The sequence below is a fragment of the Antrostomus carolinensis genome, unplaced genomic scaffold (assembly GCF_000700745.2).
Source record: "Antrostomus carolinensis isolate BGI_N321 unplaced genomic scaffold, ASM70074v2 scaffold2342, whole genome shotgun sequence".
NCBI classification, from domain to species: Eukaryota; Metazoa; Chordata; class Aves; order Caprimulgiformes; family Caprimulgidae; genus Antrostomus; species Antrostomus carolinensis.
In genome coordinates, this window is record NW_010300014.1 from 31,987 (window position 1) to 51,986 (window position 20,000).

Consider the following 20,000-nt stretch of genomic DNA (forward strand, 5'->3'; position numbering starts at 1 on the left):
GTATAGAGTGCTATTTAAGTGCTCTTACTGTTTATATATTATTGCATAGGTCATGCTGAAAATTCACTGTTTGAAAATTCCCTACTGGACCTGTTAATCAGGACACACATGTTTTCCAACACGCATATCTTCTTTAGAGAAAATATTGGACGTTTCATAAAAATAGCAAGTCTCAAACAACTGAAAACTTTTATCAAGTAATAATGGAAAATGTTTACTGGGACATGCTTTTGAGATAGATGCCTCAAGTTACTTTCCATGGTTTCAGTGCTTTATGGCCACTTTATGGAGCAGTGTCACTTTTTGGATTATACCTACCTTTTCATTAGAAGGGAGCAATAGTGCATGGCTGTAGTAGGAAGTTTAGGAGGTTGAGGGATGCATAAATAGGCACATTTTTACATATCAAAATGTTTAGAGCTTCCTTCTCAGACTAACTTGTTTCTGACAAGAAAATGATATCCTAAAATGAAGATAATGAAAAGGTAGAAATGAAACTGCTGAGTAGCATGAATGACTTTGACTTCCATCCTAATTTTAGGAGTGCTTTCCTCTACTTTTTCTGTCTCCAAACACATCATCATTACTTTTTCTTTCTATGAGAGAACAGTACTGAAATCTTGGTGAGGAAATGCAATGTCTCAGTCTGATGTGAGGGTAGGGACTGAAGAGTCAATTTGATTTAACATTTTGTGCTGATCAGTGTTTTATAATTTTAAATAACGAATGCTAATAATTGTTTATAAGCTATAACTTTTAAGATATCCTGAATTACTTTATCTACAGTGGACGGTTGGACTTAATGATCTTGAAGAATTTTTCAGACCAGCACAATTCTATGATTCTATGACATACAAAAAGTGCACCAAGTGTCAAAACAAATTTTTAATTCTAGTTACTGTCATTATTGATAAGTTACAGGACTGTGAGTTTGTTTACCTCTTTCTTTTGTGTTCTAGACAACAGTTCCTGGGATAAGAAATAATGTGATATTACAACCACTGCAATCAGATACACCATATAAAATTACTGTTGTGGCTGTGTATGAAGATGGAGATGGTGGACAACTGACTGGAAATGGCAGAACTGGTAATTAGTTTTAATACTGTGTATTCCTTTTCAAATTTAGGACATACATTCCTTGACCACTTCAACACTGTTAGGGTCTCATTATGTTAATTATGTCTTTGATGGGATTATTACTGATCAGAGTTAAAATGTAAGTTTCTAAAGGTTCAAAAACAATCAGTCTAATTAGATTTTTTAAATTTCTTTTTAGTTGGCCTGCTTCCTCCTCAAAATATGTATATAACTGATGAATGGTATACACGATTCAGAGTTTCCTGGGATCCTTCACCATCTCCTGTTCTTGGCTACAAAATTGTATACAAACCTGTGGGTAAGCAAACCTGTTCATTCTGAGTATACCACTTTCAGAATAGTGAGTGGCTAATGGGAGATCAGAACAGAAATAATATGTATCATGAAATGTTTGTGTTAAAAGATTTATTTATTTCCGATACTTACTGATTTAATGGAGGCTTAAGTCTTAGTATAAGAAGCACAAACTATTAAATACAGTGTTTTGTACGTTCAATTACAGAGATTGAATTGTATAGTTAAAATTTAATACAATGACTAGATAAAGTCCTGGACCAGACTTGGTTTTCCTTTCTTTAATACCTCTTATCCTTTTGAAGATATGAACTGGTGTATGTGAGATGAGTATTGGACAGGTATTTAGGTACTAATGTCCTTCAGAACCTTTGTTTTATGTGACAGTGAAACTATACGTACCTTTGTATAAGTTAAATAAAACACAAACATTGCACAATATCCTGTAAACCTATGCATATGTTCTATTTGCAACAGTCTAATATGCTAAAGTTTAAGAAATTAGTATATTTTGATTTAGAAAAAAACAAGATTAACACTTAATGACATCTTAAAGATGGTGGATAGTTTTGTAGCTCACCTAATCGTGAATCTTTCTCTCTCTCCGCCCATCCTTAATGCTTCCTTTGAATTCAAGGTTCAAATGAGCCCATGGAGGTTTTTGTCGGAGAAGTGACTTCCTACACCTTGCATAATCTGTATCCCAGTACTACTTATGATGTGAATGTTTATGCCCAGTATGACTCTGGAATGAGCATACCTTTGACAGATCAAGGCACTACATGTAAGTCAAAATAATTTTGTTGTAGTCATGCTAGATACATAAGCTGATTTGAGATAACATCGATTAAGAGAGGATTTTTAAGGCTGATTATTAGAAAGTCTGAATATCCTCTCATGTAGAATACTTCTGCCTTGTGATGTAGATCTTAAAAACACTAAGCTTGGGAACAGTAATGGAAATAGAGTTTTAAGTAATGATTTGATGATATAAAATTTTCTAATCTGTTTCCTAAAATTTTATTCAGCTATAGTTGGGGTCAATCTTTAAATGTCTAAGCAGGTCTAGGCCTTTGCTACTCTGCTTTTCTCTCACAGCAATGTCCAATGATTGAAACTTCAGCTTTTCAGAAGGAAATGATTTTGTTGATGGCCTTGGCTAAGAAACTTTGAAAAATTTCTTCAGTTAAGATGAATCAAACATCCTGAGTTTTGTTGACTCAATACATTCTTTTAATGCTGCCATATATATGAGTCAGATTCTGATTTTTGGAAATTTCTTGTTTTATAAAAATTCAACTTACTTCATGTGAAAACTCATAAAATAGACTGTTACCCAATATGGGAAGGTTATCAGACCTTGGGCCTTTGTAAATAGCTATGCTGGGATCTCTAGGGCATAACAGAAAATGAATGATTAGAACTGCTCTTTGTGAGTATTTTAAAAATTCAAGTTCTGGACCAACATTACAATATAATTTTCATTTTGATGTGTTTCATCCATTGCATACTGTTTTCCAGAGAACAATTTAACATTTTCTCTGTTCACAGTATATTTGAATGTCACTGACCTAACAAGTTACAAAGTGGGTTGGGATACTTTCTGTATCCGATGGTCACCTCATCGGTCAGCAACTTCCTACAGACTGAAGCTGAACCCAGCTGATGGTAAGTGCATTTTTTTTTTTCATTTTCTGGAAACATAATTGTCTTACAGCACCACTTATTTGGGATGGTCTTAAGCACACACCAGAAGCCCTGATGTGTCTAGTTGAGTTTTAAAGCTCTGAACATAACCTGTTTTTCTATAGTGGTGAAAAAGCTGCTTATTGTCAAGTTGACTTTTGTTAGTGGAAACCTACTAGTTATCTGAGTTTCACATGTACACTGTGATGTTACTCTCCAGTATGCTCCATGTAATCTTGGTCTAGAAAGTCTTTTATGGGACAAGAATAAGACTACTGTCCTATCTGCTCCAACCTCCTCTCAAGAGGTTTCTACACTTATTTGTGCACATATTAAAAGGGAAATAGTGGGTTCTAACTCTCTTTCCATTGGGCTTTTTTTGACAGGTTCCAGAGGACAGGAAATCACAGTGCGTGGGTCAGAAACAAGCCATTGTTTCACTGGCCTCTCACCAGACACAGAATACAATGCTACCGTCTTTGTTCAGACTCCTAACCTTGAGGGACCTCCAGTCTCTATGAGGGAGCGTACAGGTAGGCAATAGATACTGTGAACCTTAATGTTTGGCTATAGAATTTGTCTTGTTTCAGCTGTAGAACTCGCCTCGCTCCTAAATGGCTTTCATTACCTTTTTAAAGTGATCTTTCCTCTTTTTCTTAATCTAATGTTAACTGGAGTTTATAAGAGAAAGAGAAATTCTTATGCTCTTCTTCAAATCAAGTATTTCCTAGCTCTTGGATGAAAAATGGATGCATTATCAGAGTGCAGTGTTACTCAGCTCATGTTAAAGTGTTCCTGTTATAATGAAATAATGTACCTTTGTTTTAACAATAGCTATAATGTCATTATTCTTGTAACACAAGAAATTTTTTCTTGCCAATTATACGTTGTTTAGGTTAGTGAGAAAAGATTAGAATCTTTCTGTGTGGTAATATAAAACATAATCCAGAGTTTTTCCTTGAATTAAATAATTTATATGGAGTAAAAAAAATATTATTTCATTTCAGTCCTCAAACCTACAGAGGCACCAACTCTGCCACCTACACCTCCTCCACCTCCCACGATCCCTCCCGCTCGGGATGGTATGTTTATTTGTAGAATTATTCAGTATTTTTATGTAGTTGATGCACTGCTTTGGAGTTTAATTCTGTTTTTCATAAATTTAAATAGATTTTAAAATAACAGCATTTTAAGGAAATGAAGTTTGAGACCAGTTTCCTAATGCCATCCATTTCCTCTTGAGCTTTACTAGATCCCAGCATTTCCTGGTTTAGAACATCAAGGTGCACAAATTTGGTGAAAAAAATCATATCCTATAGCTCTGCAGCAAGTCTGTGAGTCTGTCTGCTCTTAGCAGATAATTTATGTTTTATGATAGCTGCTTAGAAAAAAAAAAGTAATTTAAAAGACTTACATTTGATTCTTAAGCTCTTCCTCATTTCTTGAACTTCTCTTTGAAAAATTTTAATAAATATTTTTGTGTTGAGCATTAGCCCTCTACCAGGTTGACTGCCTGGTAATAGAATTTTGCTGAATAGTTATCATTCTTGAACTTTCAAATTTTGAAGCAATACCCTTTATTTCACAGTGATATGATTGATGTGTTTTAAGTGTTCCTTTTCTTGGTCTTTCAGTATGCAGAGGTGCCAAAGCAGACATAGTATTCTTGACGGATGCTTCCTGGAGTATTGGTGATGATAACTTCAACAAAGTAGTGAAATTTGTTTTTAATACAGTAGGAGCTTTTGACTTGATTAATCCTGCTGGAATCCAGGTAGGTTTGTTATTTCCATTGGATACATTTTGGAGGGAAACTAAAGATGAAGCTGAATTAAGAAAGTTATATCTGATTTCCTTTATTTCAGAATACTGTCGTTTTTTGGTATTAGATTGTTGTACCATGCACGTGTATGTGTGGGCATGTATAATTATTTATGAAATATATTGGTCATTTTGTAAATACAAAGGGAATCCACTCTGTCCTGAGAGGTTACTATTCTGAAAGACAGACATAGTGTGTGGGAATCCTCTGGGCGGAGAAACTGGGGTGATGTGTAGTCAGTGCATAGTTCATTTTATATTTTTGTTTCTTTTTATAGGGTGTAAAAAACTGTCACACTGCTTTGTTGTTATATGCTAGGTTTTGTCTGTGTCGTATCAGAAATCTGTTTTGGGGACAGTCTGACTGAGGAGTGAGGGTTACACTGTAATTTCTCAGTGCAAGAAAGGAGTCTTGTGCATGTAGATTGCAGCTGGCTTGACATTAGCCTTGTCTTGTCAAGCTGCCTAGAATCCCACTGCAGTAAGTAGACAGAATCCCTTCAAGAGAGGCACTTGTAGAAGTCTCTTCATCCCATCCTAAGGATAGGTAACATAGGTCCACTCCACAGTGGGCATAGTGGAGGTATGAAAAGGTGAAAAGTTAGTCCTCTTAATGAATCAATGCATCTTTAAAAAGTAAACAGTAATAGCTAATGAGGAATAGACTTTCAGGATTTTGGGGCTGATCATAGTTGGGTCAAAGAAATTTCCTGTCAGGCTTCCTACTTTAAGCCTTGCACCATTACTGGTTTTCTTTTGCTTATGGGAAGCTGGGTGAGATCACTGTCTATGATCCCATAACCATTTCTCTTTCACCAGATGAGGTGAATGATATGTGATATGAGAGAGTTTTTTACAAGGTATTTCTGGAGCACTGCAATGACCTGAAGGAGCAATGTATTTTCCTTGGTTAGAAGGCTGAAGTTTTTTTTTTGTTTGTTTGTTTGTTTTTTTTGTTTTGTTTTTTTTTTTGTTTTTTGTAGGAGATTGTGGAAGTTATTTTCCCCAGTAACTATAAAAACATTGCTCATGAGCTGCCTTTCATCTTCTAGACATATGTTTAGGTCTTTGGTTCCCTATCTTTAACTCTCTAGACATTTTTTAGGAAAAGATAGCCCTCATGCTTTGTTTGTCTCAGACATTCTTTATCCTTTTTAGCTCTAATCTATACCAACTAGTGTTCCTTTCCATCTGTTTGTTTTATAATATTTTTTTCCTGAGAATATATATGGGTCCCTGGCCCAGAGACAGACCTAATACAGGTGACAGAGATATATAAATGCTAATGTTCAGTAGAATATTTAAGTCAAATACCTCTTGACATAGTTGCAACAGTCTCATGTTTTGAATTGGATATTAATAATTTAAAAAGGGGAATTTACTTCAATAAATGTGAATATGTACATACAGAGAAATATCTATTCAGCATCAAATTATATTGCAATTTTACATAATATTAAAAGGAGCAAATGATATATATATACTATTTAAAGATGATTTCAGAATAAACATTCCATGATTGTATTCATGTATTCAAGGCAAGAGAGTACACAATTTTGCATATATCCAACTTTATTGACATTTTATTGCCAAATTCTTTTTGTATTTCCTAAAAAAAAAAAAAAATGGAAGAGGTTTTGTAGTTACTATACATCTGCTCAGAAGAAGAGAAAAGGCACTATATATACTGCATCATAGTAATAGCAATAATTTAATTATATGTATTTAAGGTCTCATCACATTTCACATACGAAAGAGAAAGAAAGAAGTGTTGTGTGCACATTGACATGATGATATCTGTGTATGTAAATGTGTGTGTGGATTGAATACATGGATTGAAAAAGAGGATTTTTCAATTATTTAATGATTGCTAATATACACAATACATATTTCAGTGGAGACAGTTGGACTGAACATGGAGGTATGAAATGGAACACTGTGATATATTCCATTTCAGGTTTCATTTGTGCAGTACAGTGATGAGGCAAAATCTGAATTTAAACTGAATACATTTGATGACAAGGCCCAGGCCCTTGGAGCTCTTCAAAATATTCAGTACAGAGGAGGAAACACAAGGACAGGTAATTCCTATTATATTTCTTTAAGATAAAATGTTTTCAGGAACTGCCTCATTATCCTAATATGGCATGGCTGAAGAATCAGGATTTTATGTTCTTCTATTTTAGCTGTGTTGCTCTTGCCCTTTTCAAGTAAAGTAAGGGATTTCTTCTCTTGTGGATAATATGGGTGACTCCTTGTTCATCGTGCACTTTGCAGGCAAAGCCCTAACATTTATCAAAGAAAAGGTTTTGACTTGGGAGAGTGGCATGAGACGAGGTGTTCCCAAGGTACTCGTTGTTGTCACAGATGGTCGGTCTCAGGATGAAGTGAGGAAAGCAGCAACGGTCATACAGCACTCTGGTAAGCAATTCACAGTACCTGCTGTTTCATTTCTGTATGTGTTAGTGCAATTATAAGTGGTGCTTCAATTATCCAAGAATCTTTTGATCATCACATAAGGACTCAGAAATGTGTTCTGAGTATTTGGGAAAAACTCAAAACTATTTAAAGAGTTTAGACTCTCTGGGCCAGACATTTTCTTTCTCTCGACTTCTCTCTGGGGAAGAATGTGGCTTCCCAAGGCTTTCAAGTAATTCCTGATGCATATTGTTTCATAGACATGGCTTTTGGTTACCTTTTTCTCCCCTAGCTGTGTGGACCCCAAGGATCATAGTGGACCCTGGCTTTTTGATCTTTGTAATAGCTGGTATAAACCAGTGGATCTCCAGTTACAGTAACTGCTCTTTGTGGAGCTGGGTCTGAACTGACTCCCTTATTACCCTTTCAGCTAAGAAGCACTGCATTTCCTCTTCAGATTTGCTGAATGTGGCTTATGGGAGTCTAATAATCTATTCCTGTCCCTGCACCCAGCAGTTCTTCATTTCAGTGCATGAACCACCTGGAGTCCTGTTCCCTGAGTAAGGAGATGTTGTACTTCCTTACGAAAATTGCTGGCTTGTAAACCCCAAGTGGTCATCTCTGCCTTTGTGATTTGAAGGAATCATCTCTGTCTAGATGATTTCTAAAGAAGTTTGGCTACTGTATTCATAAAAATCTCTACAGTCTCCCTGGATAATCTGCTTCAGTGCTTAACTACCCTAATAGCTGGAAAACTTTGCCTCACATTTCACCTAAGTGTTTCTTTGGGCTAATATAACTAGTCTTCTTTTCATTTACCTAGTTAACAGGTTAGCAATTAATCACTATCCACTGTAACGGGTCTTCATATTTGAAGCCTGTTGTCATTTCCTCTTTCTGTCTTCTCTTTTCTAGACTAAACAAAACTATTTCCTTCAACCTTCTGTTGATCATATTTTCCAAACTTCTTATCATTTTTACTCTCCTCTCTACTTGCTTTGGTTTCTTTGCATCTTAAATGTTGTGCTCAAAGCTAGACGGAGTATTTCAGCCAAAACTTCACCAGAATTGGCTACAGAGGAATAAATATCTTCTTTTTGAAAAATAAAAAATGTAAATAAAGACAGATTTATCATTTACAATAAATGTAAATTTTACTTTTAGCTTCCAACCAGCATTTACAATGTCTGTGTGCTTTCTTGTCAATGAAATTTTGTGGGAGATTTTTTTCTATACAGTGCTGAATTATGCAATGACTTTTTTTTCTTGTTTGTTTCCTGGTATGGCAAAGAGAGGTAAAATTATCACATAGAGGCTTAGGTGCGAGAAGGGAAAGGAAGAAATGAGTCAGAAACAGAATTCTGTTAAGGCTAGAAGATACCAGGAAACAAAAATTTGACATAGAAGGCAAGACGATGCTAATTTAAGGATTAGAAGAGGAATATCGCCCTGACAAAGAAGGAGATTATGCCATTATACCTAGTGATATGATTAAATTCTAGGGTCTGAGTTCTTCTCATTTGACTTAAGCCACCTAACAACTAAATATCTAATATAAGGTCATGTAAGGTTCTTTTATGGCTAGTGAAGAGAGGAACAGGTAGGCATATACAGACCACGGCTTCTTCTGTATTGAAGTTAGCATTTTAGGGAAGTGAGATGAATTGCATTCTGCATCTGCCCGTGTCTGTCTGCTGATTATAAAGGAAGAACAAACAACTAGCTTAGACTTGTTGCTAACCAGGAAAGTAAAAGTTGGTGAGATGAATACCACTCTAAAAAAGTGAAAGAGAAACTGAGAAGCATGAAATGCAGGAGATGGCAACAGATAGATGACTGGATAACTAACAGTCTGCACAGGAATTTGGATGGAGAACAGATTTAAGATGCTGTAGAGATGAGAGTATTGTACAGTTTGTATGAAAGAGTGAGGGGAGTATGTAGCCAAGGCTATGTGAGATTGGATAATGCCCCACAAAAATCAGAGAAGGAAGGAGGAGAAGGTTTTGAAAGAAAGATGCAAAAATCTGTTTAATCCCTCCTGAGCTTTGATACAATGAAAGGATGTCCAGAATGTACGTTCATAATGAAGGCAAGATAAAAGACTAGGTAGAGCCTGAGAAATCAATGATAGGGATGGTTTGTGAAATACTGACCTGAAAAATGGTAATGTATGTTTACTACGTTTCAAGTAACAAGTGTTATTTTTACAGGCTTCAGTGTCTTTGTGGTTGGTGTGGCTGATGTAGATTACAATGAGCTGGCCAAGATTGCCAGCAAGCCCAGTGAGCGTCATGTATTTATTGTTGATGACTTTGATGCCTTTGAAAAGATTCAAGATAACCTCGTCACCTTTGTGTGTGAGACAGCTACCTCAAGTGAGTGGAAGATATCATTTTCCCTTTTCCCAAATTAATTCATTTGCTTATATACTGCTACAGTTGCCATCCCATTTAAGATACATCAAAAGAAATGTTAATATATAAAAGTTAGGTTTCATAATAACTGTACATAGTTTAAGGGAGCAAGTTACTTTTTAAAATTTTTGAAGTAAGTATTGTATTTTATGCAATCTTGTCTCATATTTCAGAAGTACCAGTATAACAAAAAGAGAGTAATAGTGAGAACTACTGCTCTTTAAGAAGAAGCAGAATGATGCCTGATGTGAACTGGGGGGGACAACAGGTCTCTTATTTACCAGTAGTCTAAGGGTGCTAAAGAGGAGCAGCTGTAGTGTGTGAGGCTGTTTTAAAATTATCTAAATAAAGTTCAGTTGTTTACTCAAGTGAAATCCTTCTATGGCAAAAATGTCAAATTCTCAGGCCTGTCATGTGCAACTTTGGACTCCCTAACTGCCTCATCTGCTGGCTCCTGAGGAGCCATACAAATCTGCAGTTTTTCTTCCTGAATCTGACAGCTATTATGCAGCCTGACTCATGCCTTAAATATTCATGGAAAGACTGTGTCATTGTGCTCCTTTCTTCTTATGAATTAGACTCTTAAAATATTTGGGGGGTTTCATTTGTTATTCCATACAGTTTGTCGTGGTAGAAATATCCTACTAAAAGTAACAAGTAAAGATTTTAACAGTATATCTACCAGAGAGCAGAACACAGTATGACAAATGTAGCAAAATGTAATAAAAGTTGGCTGATAATTAATAATAGAACAGACTTTTTGGGAATAAAGCTTTCTGAAGTATATATATGTTCATATCCTGTTTGGTTTTATAGTTTTGAATTATATGTTGTTTCATGTCTTTTAGCTTGTCCTCTTATTTACTTGGATGGATACACTTCACCTGGTAAGTAACTGTCTAATATTTTGGCATAGGTTCATTTGTGTATTTTGCAGCTCTACAGTGTTTTTGTTTTTTATTTTCTCTCTGGATTTAAAGGTTTCAAGATGCTGGAATCATATAATTTAACAGAGAAGCATTTTGCTTCTGTACAAGGCGTATCACTGGAATCAGGCTCTTTCCCAAGCTACGTAGCATACAGACTCCACAAAAATGCCTTTGTCAGCCAGCCAATACGGTAAGTAAAGATGAAAGACTCATATTTAGGGCAAACAGGTGAGGAAGGCTTAATAGAGTTTATAGCTGATATCATCAGTATCTTATGGAATCTTTATTTGATGTTCTTTTTACTGAACTCCAAGAAATATACTCCAAAAAACATCTATCATTGTTCTCATTAAATGCTAATCTGTTTCTTCTGTTGTGATCTGTTCACTATTAATCTAGTTGCTTGTTGTTTTTTTTTTCTGGAGATTATACTTTTTAACTCTTTGAGTTGCACATTGTCCACAGTTTGTCCTTAGGCAGCTGAACAACAGCCTCCTTAGTACAATGAGCTCCACATTGCCAGAGGGAAATGATTTCAATATGGAGGGATAAGCACCACTTTTTTCAGGGGCATCATTCATACTGCAGTAGGCAGCACATTGATGCTGTTGACTTAGGGTAGTTTCTTCTCTGCTTGAGTTGCTGTGTTTGGCAAATGGAGTGGAGTTTTCAAGGGCCTGTGGTCTTAGAGCTTGGTTATGAAGGGGTAATATATGGTCATTCTTTCCAAATTTTTTTCACCAAAAAAGCAAAAAAAGACTTAGCTAGCAGTTAATTTTACTAAGAGGAGAACAGTAGCTCTCTTTTTCCTTTTATATTTGTGCCTCTGCCATCTACTTAAGTAAGTTTCAAAAAAGTCATTGAGTCAGAGGAGATGCCTAAAGATATCTCATTATTCCTATTAAATTTAAGGAAATTTAATCTTTTCACACAAGCTTTTGAAATATTCTGCAGTCGTGCCAGATTGGGTAAAGATCAGATCACAGGCACAGGAACTGAAGTGTATGAAGAAATAGTTTCTTTTTGCCAGCCTTCTCAGCTCACAACTTCAAAAGTGGAGGACTTGAGGACTTTTTCAGTTCATTGACATGCCATTATAGCTATGGAGGTGATAGATCTCTGACAGCCTGGATTTTTATGATCTAGGGAAGTACAGATAATCCCAGTCACTAGGGGATCTTGTTTTGCAACTCTCTTACATTAAGATTAAACTTGCATTTAGCAGGATAAGATGATAAATAGACAGACTTCCTATTTATTTTTTTAATGTTGTCTGCTGTAAGAGGTGAAGTAGACTTGCCAGAGTATTCTGGGCACTTATTTTTCATGAGAAGCCAGAAAATAAAACTCACTTTAGACTGAGTCAGCAAAGCAATAAAAACATCCTGATCCTGGTGGCATACTTGTTTCTATATCTGAGATAACTTGGGATCCAAGTTATAAATAGTGTTACTATATCTACTTTTATTATTTTCTTTCTTGTGTTTTCTTTTTTGTTCTTAATTGTGCTATTATTGCAGCGCATCCATAATTGTATGGGTGCATAAGCTTTGCCTAGAATACAGAGCAGGTTGTCTCTTCATTTTAAGGTTTCAATATTTATGTTCATGAGGCCAGAGCCTCTTCTCAGTTCCATTATAATTGTTAAGGGGAAGCAGAAGCTACCTCCTTTCTTACAGATTCCTCTCTGCTTGCCCTCTCTTCACCTTCAGAAAATGCTGGAGGCCTTTTAATGAATGTTTTTATTTACTTTTGGCTATCTGTTTTTTAATGTCTAACAATCTGAAGCTCATAAATCTAAACCTCAACCACTAACGAATGAGATGAAGCCCAAATACATCACCAATTGCAGGTGATACAGCCTTCATTGTATCTGTGCCTGGAAGACAGCAATAGCTAAGTGCTGTTTTCTGTTGCCTGTCTAAAACAGACCAGATCAAAAAAGAATAAAGCTATGGTTGTATTTTCTGTACTTATCATCAAGAAATTTTAAATATGCGTAGTTTATGAAGAATCTTGCCACAGGAATACATCTCCAAGAGTTTTTGGTCATATTTTGGCTTCCTCCATAGCCATGGTGCCTGAACCAATTGAAGACAGGCTGTGACTTCATCTTAACAAATCACATGATGATTTTTATCACAAAGTTATTTTCTATTTGAGAGAGTAGTTAAAATGCTCAGTTCTGTTAAACACTGTGGTTTCCCTTTTACTCTCATATCTTCTCTTTGAAAAAGAACAAATTATGAAGATCTTATTTTCCTTGTGTATATCCATGTGAAAAAATGTCATCATATTTTCTTAACAGGGAAATTCACCCAGAGGGATTGCCACAGGCATACACTATCATTCTGTTATTCCGTCTTCTGCCTGATTCCCCCAGTGAGCCTTTTGCAATTTGGCAGATTACAGACAGAGATTACAAACCACAAGTTGGAGTTGTGCTTGATCGTAAGGATGATTTTGCTTATTATGCAGAGATTTTATATATTACATTACTTTGCATGCATTCTTCCCAAATATTTCCAAAACCAAAGCATTCTTACATGGTAAAAGGATTATATATTTTTAGTTTTAAAAGATTTTTTTTTTTTACTTTGTACATAAATAATTTTTTTTTTCAACTAAGAATAATTCAGCTAAACTACATTTCAACTTTGGTATCACCTCTAAAACCAAAGGAATACACATCTATGTAATTATGGGTCAATAAGACCATGTATAACATGTTTACCCATTTGTGTGGTATACTACATTTTATCTAAAAGTGTATTTTAGGGTGATGGTTTCAGTAGTACATATAAAATGAAATGCATTATTTTTATTTATTGCAGCTGCCAGCAAAGTGCTGTCATTCTTTAACAAGGATACAAGGGGAGAGGTTCAAACTGTAACTTTTGATAATGATGAAGTAAAGAAAATCTTTTATGGAAGCTTCCACAAGGTAAAGGATTGAAATTGTGAATGTTGCTTTCTGAAGTGCTGTTCTTTGAAACAAAAGACAAGCAAGTAGAAGTCACTGTCAGTTATATCTAGTCTTTGTATAGTACTGTAAGTTGACGTAGGAACTTACAGATTATATAAAACAAGAAATAGAATCATAGAATCATAGAATGGTTTGGGTTGGAAGGGACCTTAAAGATCATCTAGTTCCAATCCCCCTGCCATCAGCAGGGACACCTTCCACTAGACCAGGTTGCTCAAAGCCTCATCCAGCCTGGCCTTAAACACTTCCAGGGAGGGGGCATCCACAGCTTCTCTGGGCAACCTGTTCCAGTGTGTGACCACCCTCACAGGAAAGAATTTCTTCCTAATATCTAATGTAAACCTACCCTCTTCCAGTTTAAAGCCATTATCCCTTTTCCTATCACCACCTACTCTTGTAAAAAGTCCCTCCCCAGCCTTCCTATAGGCCCCTTCAGGTACTGGAAGGCCACTATAAGGTCTCCCTAGAGCCTTCTCTTTTCCAGGCTGAAAAGCCCCAACTCTCTCAGCCTGTCCTCATAAGAGAGGTGCTCCAGCCCTCTGGTCAGCCTTGTGGCCCTCGTCTGGACTCGCTACAGTAGGTCCATTTCCTTCTTATGTTGAGGTCCCTAGAACAGACACAGTAATCTCATGTTATAGCTCTTCTTCGTATAGCAGATCTCTGATGTTATAGCTCTTCTTTATTTAATTCAATTAAAGGCCTACTTTGAACCAATGTAAGAGATTTGTCAAGATCTTGTCAAGATTTTTTAAGTTGAGGGATATATCTGAACAAGATATTATAGACTGATACTTGCCACATGAAAGAGGAAGAGTAAGAGATAAACTGAAAAAAGAGAAAGGACATTGTGATGAGAAAAGATTGGGGGGGGTTATAGTTATGTATAATCATTCAGAGAAGAAGATATAGCCACAGAAATTAAGTAGCTATTGACTTATAGAAAAAGGCAGAAAACTATTTTTGGGAGGTGGATAGCGTATTAAGTAAGATTATGTTTAACAAACTTAATACATATATATGTACATATTTTGTATGTAAGCATGTGTATTTGTATATTTTTGGCTTAAATTCACTGGGCCTAAAATGTTTCAAAGTATTCCAAACTAATATTAACTGAAGAAGCAACAACAATGACAGAAAGCCCATGAAAGATCATGTAACCAGTGAATTGTCAAAATGGCTAGTGAAATCTTTACATGTTGCTGCATCTGTCTTCAATTGTGATAGGTTTGTGCTTGCTTCTCTAATTTTATGCACTGAATTATGAAACCTTGATCCTGCCAGGGTTCCTTACTTCTAGTCATCAGGAGGTATTTGACTCAGGCTACGTATATGTCTAAAATGTAATTAAAATAAAAAAATCCTGCTGTGTTAAGTGTATGTGTTTGGGGTGAGAAAGTGAGTTGCAATTGTAACATTTTTGGTCGGCTGAAATGCACATTCTCATGTTTTTATTTATCTCCCCTCTGTTTAGTTTAGTTTTCTTCTGATGACTAAATATGGCTTGAGTATAACATTTGTTTTCTTTATGATACCCTTTCCTGCATGACTCGTCACTATCAGCATTCTTCTGAGGATACAGATAAGAGGTTGCCTCTGTCATCTTGCTGATTCTGGAGGCCACATTGTCAATTTAGCTCTGCTAGGCTGAAAGCAGGGAAAGCTAGTGGGTACCAGCATTATGTTTTGTGACTTCATCTGCATGACTACAGTAGTCACCCAGGACTATAAAGGCTATTGGCTTCCTCAGAATTTGACAGAGGAGAATTTCCCAAACTGCTTCTATATCATGGCTGATTATTCTTGTGTTTATAGTTTATTTAATGGCTAATTACTTTTGCATATATAAAGAGAAGTTTATATCACTGACTTTGTGACTAATACTTTTAAGTAGGCTTGGATCACACCTGCATTAGGCAGCTTCTATTTTGTCCTTGGCATTTGGCTTTTTGCCTTTCTTTTTTTTGGATAGCTTAGTAGGCAAACTGAATTTTAAGGAAATGGGTTAATCTACTGGAATGAAAAAAAACCCCTTCAGTAAATGCAAGGTTAGACATTGTTTTGATGTAAAAGTTGAGTCATCACCAAGAAGTACTGTTCAAACACAGAACAGCATGTAGCATGCCTCATTTTAGATATCAGTGTGAGTCGAGACTTCCCTTCTCCAGGTTAGTGGTGTAAAGCTCTCTACATGCTGTACTGCCAGCAGTCTGTTTTAAGTGTCTGCTGCTAATTTAATTGACAGAGTCATATTTTTCCTTGCAGTTCCTCCAAATGTTATAGAGCTGAGCAGAATTATCTGACAGCACTTGCAGTGAATCTCTGCTCATTTTTCAGAGCAAATAAATGCTCTGGTGAGACACTGGAACATGTTGCCCAAGGAAGTTGTGAATGACACCTCCCTAGAAGTGTTTAAGACCAGGTTGGATGAGGCTTTGAGCAACCTGATCTAGTGGAAGGTGTTGTCCTTGCTCATGGCAGGAGGGTTGGAACTAGATTATCTTTAAGGTCCCTTCCAACCCTAACCATTCTATGATTCTATGATTCTATGAAATGGGGAACAACCTGCAACCTCAGCAACACTAGCATTTACATATAGGAACCTGATGAAGTTCAGTAAGGGCAAGTGTAGGGTCCTGCACCTGGGGAAGGCAGCCCTCGGCAGAAAGGGACCTGGGAGTACTGGTGGAGGACCAGTTGACCATGAGGCCACAATGTGCTCTTGTGGCCAAGAAGGACAATGGTATCCTGGGGTGCATTAAAAAGAGTGTGACCAGCAGGTTGAGTGAGGTTCTCCTCCCCCTCTACTCTGCCCTGATGAGGCCACATCTGGAGTATTGTGCCCAGTTCTGGGCCCCCCAGTTCAAGAGAGACAGAGAACTTCTGGTGAGAGTCCAGTGGATGGATACTAAGATGATTAAGGGGCTGGAGCATCTTTCTTATGAGGAAAGACTGAGCGAGCTGGGTCTGTTTAGCCTGGAGAAGAGAAGACTGAGAGGGGATCTTATTAATGATTATAAATATCTAAAAGGCGGGTGTCAAGGGGATGGGGCCAGATTCTTTTCAGTGGTGGCCAATGATAGGACAAGGGGCAACACGCACAAGCTGGAACACAGGAGGTTGCACTTAAACATGAGGAAAAGCTTCTTTACTGTGAGGGTGCCAGGCCACTGGAACAGGCTGCCCAGAGAGTTGTGGAGTCTCCTTCTCTGGAGATGTTCAAAACCCGCCTGGATGCAGTCCTGTGCCACTTGCTCTAGGTGAGTCTGCTTTGGCAGGGGGTTTGGATTAGATGATCTCCAGAGGTCCCTTCCAACCCCTACCATTCTGTGATTCTGTATAATTGTTTATTATACTCACTGGTGAAAAACTATTACAGAGGAAATAAAAATCCAGAATTTTGTATTATTTTAATAGTTAAATATACTCATACATATGAACAGAAAGCAATCTTAAGATGCCAAATAATGTAGAGGAGTAACAGCCATTTGCAAATTATCTTAAAGCTCTGGAACAATGAATTCTTACTTATGAGACTATTTCTTAAGTAAAAATGAACTATGTATCAGTTATTTAGTACAGTGTTTTATTCCCCCCTTTTTTTTTTCTCAGAAAGGAAACAAAAATTCAGATTTTAACAGTATTTAAAGTAACTGAAGTAGCCTTGATTTAAAGAGCTGTATTTGGGATTTTTCACCACATAGCTGAGCTGACCCCTCTGGATTCTCTCCAGAATGATTATGGAGGTTGCTATATGAGTCAGGTTGTTAATGATAGCATCATGGGATTCCTCAGCTCATGTATTGGGAAAGTCTTATGTACCAGCCATGTTGATTAGCTCCTAATAAAGGATAGCATTAGTTTCAGCTGGATGAAGGAAGGAAAGTAAGATTAACACATTTCAAAAGGTACTTTTGCAATTTCTTCTGCCATCCAGTTTCAAAGAAGTGACAATCGTTAGAATGCGAGAAGATATTTTCCAAAATATCAAAAATTTTTGTGGTTTTCACTCGATGACTTACTGACTCATTCAGTGCAGCACAGTTAACTACACCTAACTGTGCAGGAAAATTTACTTTGGCATACTTGAGCACTTTGCGTAGCACAGCTATGGTGAAAGCTGTTGAATCTGGCAAGTCCCATAGGAAAAATCCTGACTGCCTGAGACAGCCATTAAATTTATAACTGAATGTTTTGGAGAGACAGACAGCTTCTACTTTCTTATTCTTACCATGTTAGACCTCCTGTTAGATTGCAGTTTTGCAGTAGTTAGGCACAGGAAATTTGATAATGAGCATATGTCTTTCTGCTGATGTACATATGGGATAATAGTTTGCTTAGCTTATTGATGTGGTTTGTTTAGCAGTAAATCAGAACACCATCAAACTTCATCTTCAAAGGGGTCCAGAGAGAAAGATTAAAGTATGTTTTCTTTCTTAAAACCTCAGTGCCTTCTGGCACTGGAAATGCCTGGAAGTGATGCTTTATGTTGGTGTGTTAGGAACTGAAGAGAATGTTTCTGTTAACATTTTATTGAAAATTAAATGTAGCTGGATTGAATACAGCGTTGCTTTATTTACTGTAAGCACTAGATGCATACTTTTATTAGATCTAAGCTTGGGCCATGAGACTCAGGCCGGAATCCAGAGCTGGCATTAAATCAACAGTGAGCTGAGTCAATGACTTGAGGGAGCCCTGCTTATTTTTGACTGCTGAGGTCACTTCTTCTTTGGATAGATAGATGATGCTCAGCAGTCACTGCTGTTTGAGCATTTTCAAATTGATGATCCCATTCAGCATTCTAATGTAGATTCACCTCTCCTAAGTTTTGTGTGCAGATGAAAATGCAGTAATATGTATTCGCTATGCAGATATAATTTGCTTTATGTAATTTGTGACAAATACTTAACATTTCAGTAGAAGGACTTGCATGTTAGGTACCTTTCAGAATTAGTAAATTACATCTGTGATGAGTTTAAACTGTAAAATTTAGTCATATAGTCAAATGACTGAGTATATGATGTATAGATGATAATGAATTTAAAGTTTTGGCATGGTGCTTATTTTATATTGTGGAAAGTTTTGGTATGTAATACCAAAATATACTTTGGACACACTCAGTTATCTTTCCACTATTTTTTTTTATTTGATCAATGAACAATGTTGGGAATGTTAATGCAAAAAAACCTCATATGCACATCACTGAGAATCAAATGTGATACTAACTAAATTTCAGATGACAAAACATGAGGCCGGTTTCAAAAGTCTTAATTCCAGTTATATAAAGCATAAGCACATAATGTTTAGAGAGTTTTAGATAAGCTATGTCTTGGAGACAAGTCCACATGGAAAAATATTTAATATGGAAAGAAAAGAACAAATTCTCAGGAGATTGTTCAGGCACTAGTTGACTCAGGACATTTAAGGGAATCTCTGTTTCAACTTTATGCCAACTTTTTAAAGTAGTCATCAAACAGCAGTATGTTTCTGAAGGGTTATGTACTGTGATAACAGAAGCTTTAAAACAAATACATACTTCAAGGATTCTTTAGTGCTGATCTTATTGTTGATACTTTAATGATTACATAGATGTTAAAATGTTGTATATAAAATATATCAAGTGTGTAAGGTATATAAAGTGTCTAAAAACTTTCTGTTGCCTTAAGATGTTCTTCCATCAAATGATTATTAGATTTACTAAAATGTCAGACCCTTGTTTCTTTCTCGGAGACTCCTGGATATCTTCTGTTTTCATAGCTCTGTAGGAAATTCACTTGCATAACATTCACCATACGTACTATAAACTTTTGGAATAATAACCATTGCTTCAGTTTTGGTTGTTCTTCTGTTTAAGGTTTACTGTGTTTTCCTCACTTAATTATCTTCTCCTGGTCAACTTACTTTCCCTTTGTTACAGTCATTCTTTATTCCCTTCTAAGTTTCTCTTATTTCCAACAATTAATCTCCTCTTCTTCCCTGTTCCCCCTTATTTTGGCATATGTTTTTGTAGCCAAATTTGTCTCATGGAAATTTCTCTCTTGCATCTTCCTTTATTTTGCCTTTTTCTGGGCAGACTTCTCTGCTCAATTCCTGTATCTCAATGCAACTAATCATAGAATCATAGAATGGTTTGGATTGGAAGGGACCTTAAAGATCATCTAGTTCCAATCCCCCTGCCATCAGCAGGGACACCTTCCACTAGACCACTAGACCTGGTTGAGTCACCTGTGGAAATGGAACCCTGGATCTTTGGATCTGAAACAACGTACTCGCTGAACTATGGACAGCCTATTAACCAGTGAGCAGCCACATACTCATAAACCTCTTGTGTGGTCCCAGCCATCGGAA

The 20,000-nt window shown here is 36.5% G+C and overlaps 1 protein-coding gene across 1 annotated transcript in view; it reads left to right on the forward strand.

The window, feature by feature from the left end:
- Positions 1-20,000, forward strand: part of LOC104521077 (collagen alpha-1(XII) chain) — a gene marked incomplete at its 3' end in the record, with an annotated part of 50,262 nt that overhangs the window by 26,151 nt on the left and 4,111 nt on the right. Inside the window, exons 25-38 of the mRNA XM_010162964.1 lie at positions 960-1,089; positions 1,280-1,399; positions 2,033-2,179; positions 2,947-3,063; positions 3,468-3,614; positions 4,089-4,163; positions 4,716-4,855; positions 6,860-6,983; positions 7,180-7,323; positions 9,534-9,698; positions 10,586-10,624; positions 10,718-10,856; positions 12,975-13,117; positions 13,501-13,610. Coding sequence (XP_010161266.1) covers positions 960-1,089; positions 1,280-1,399; positions 2,033-2,179; positions 2,947-3,063; positions 3,468-3,614; positions 4,089-4,163; positions 4,716-4,855; positions 6,860-6,983; positions 7,180-7,323; positions 9,534-9,698; positions 10,586-10,624; positions 10,718-10,856; positions 12,975-13,117; positions 13,501-13,610 — 1,740 coding nt within the window. The remainder of the gene's footprint in view (positions 1-959; positions 1,090-1,279; positions 1,400-2,032; positions 2,180-2,946; positions 3,064-3,467; positions 3,615-4,088; positions 4,164-4,715; positions 4,856-6,859; positions 6,984-7,179; positions 7,324-9,533; positions 9,699-10,585; positions 10,625-10,717; positions 10,857-12,974; positions 13,118-13,500; positions 13,611-20,000) is intronic.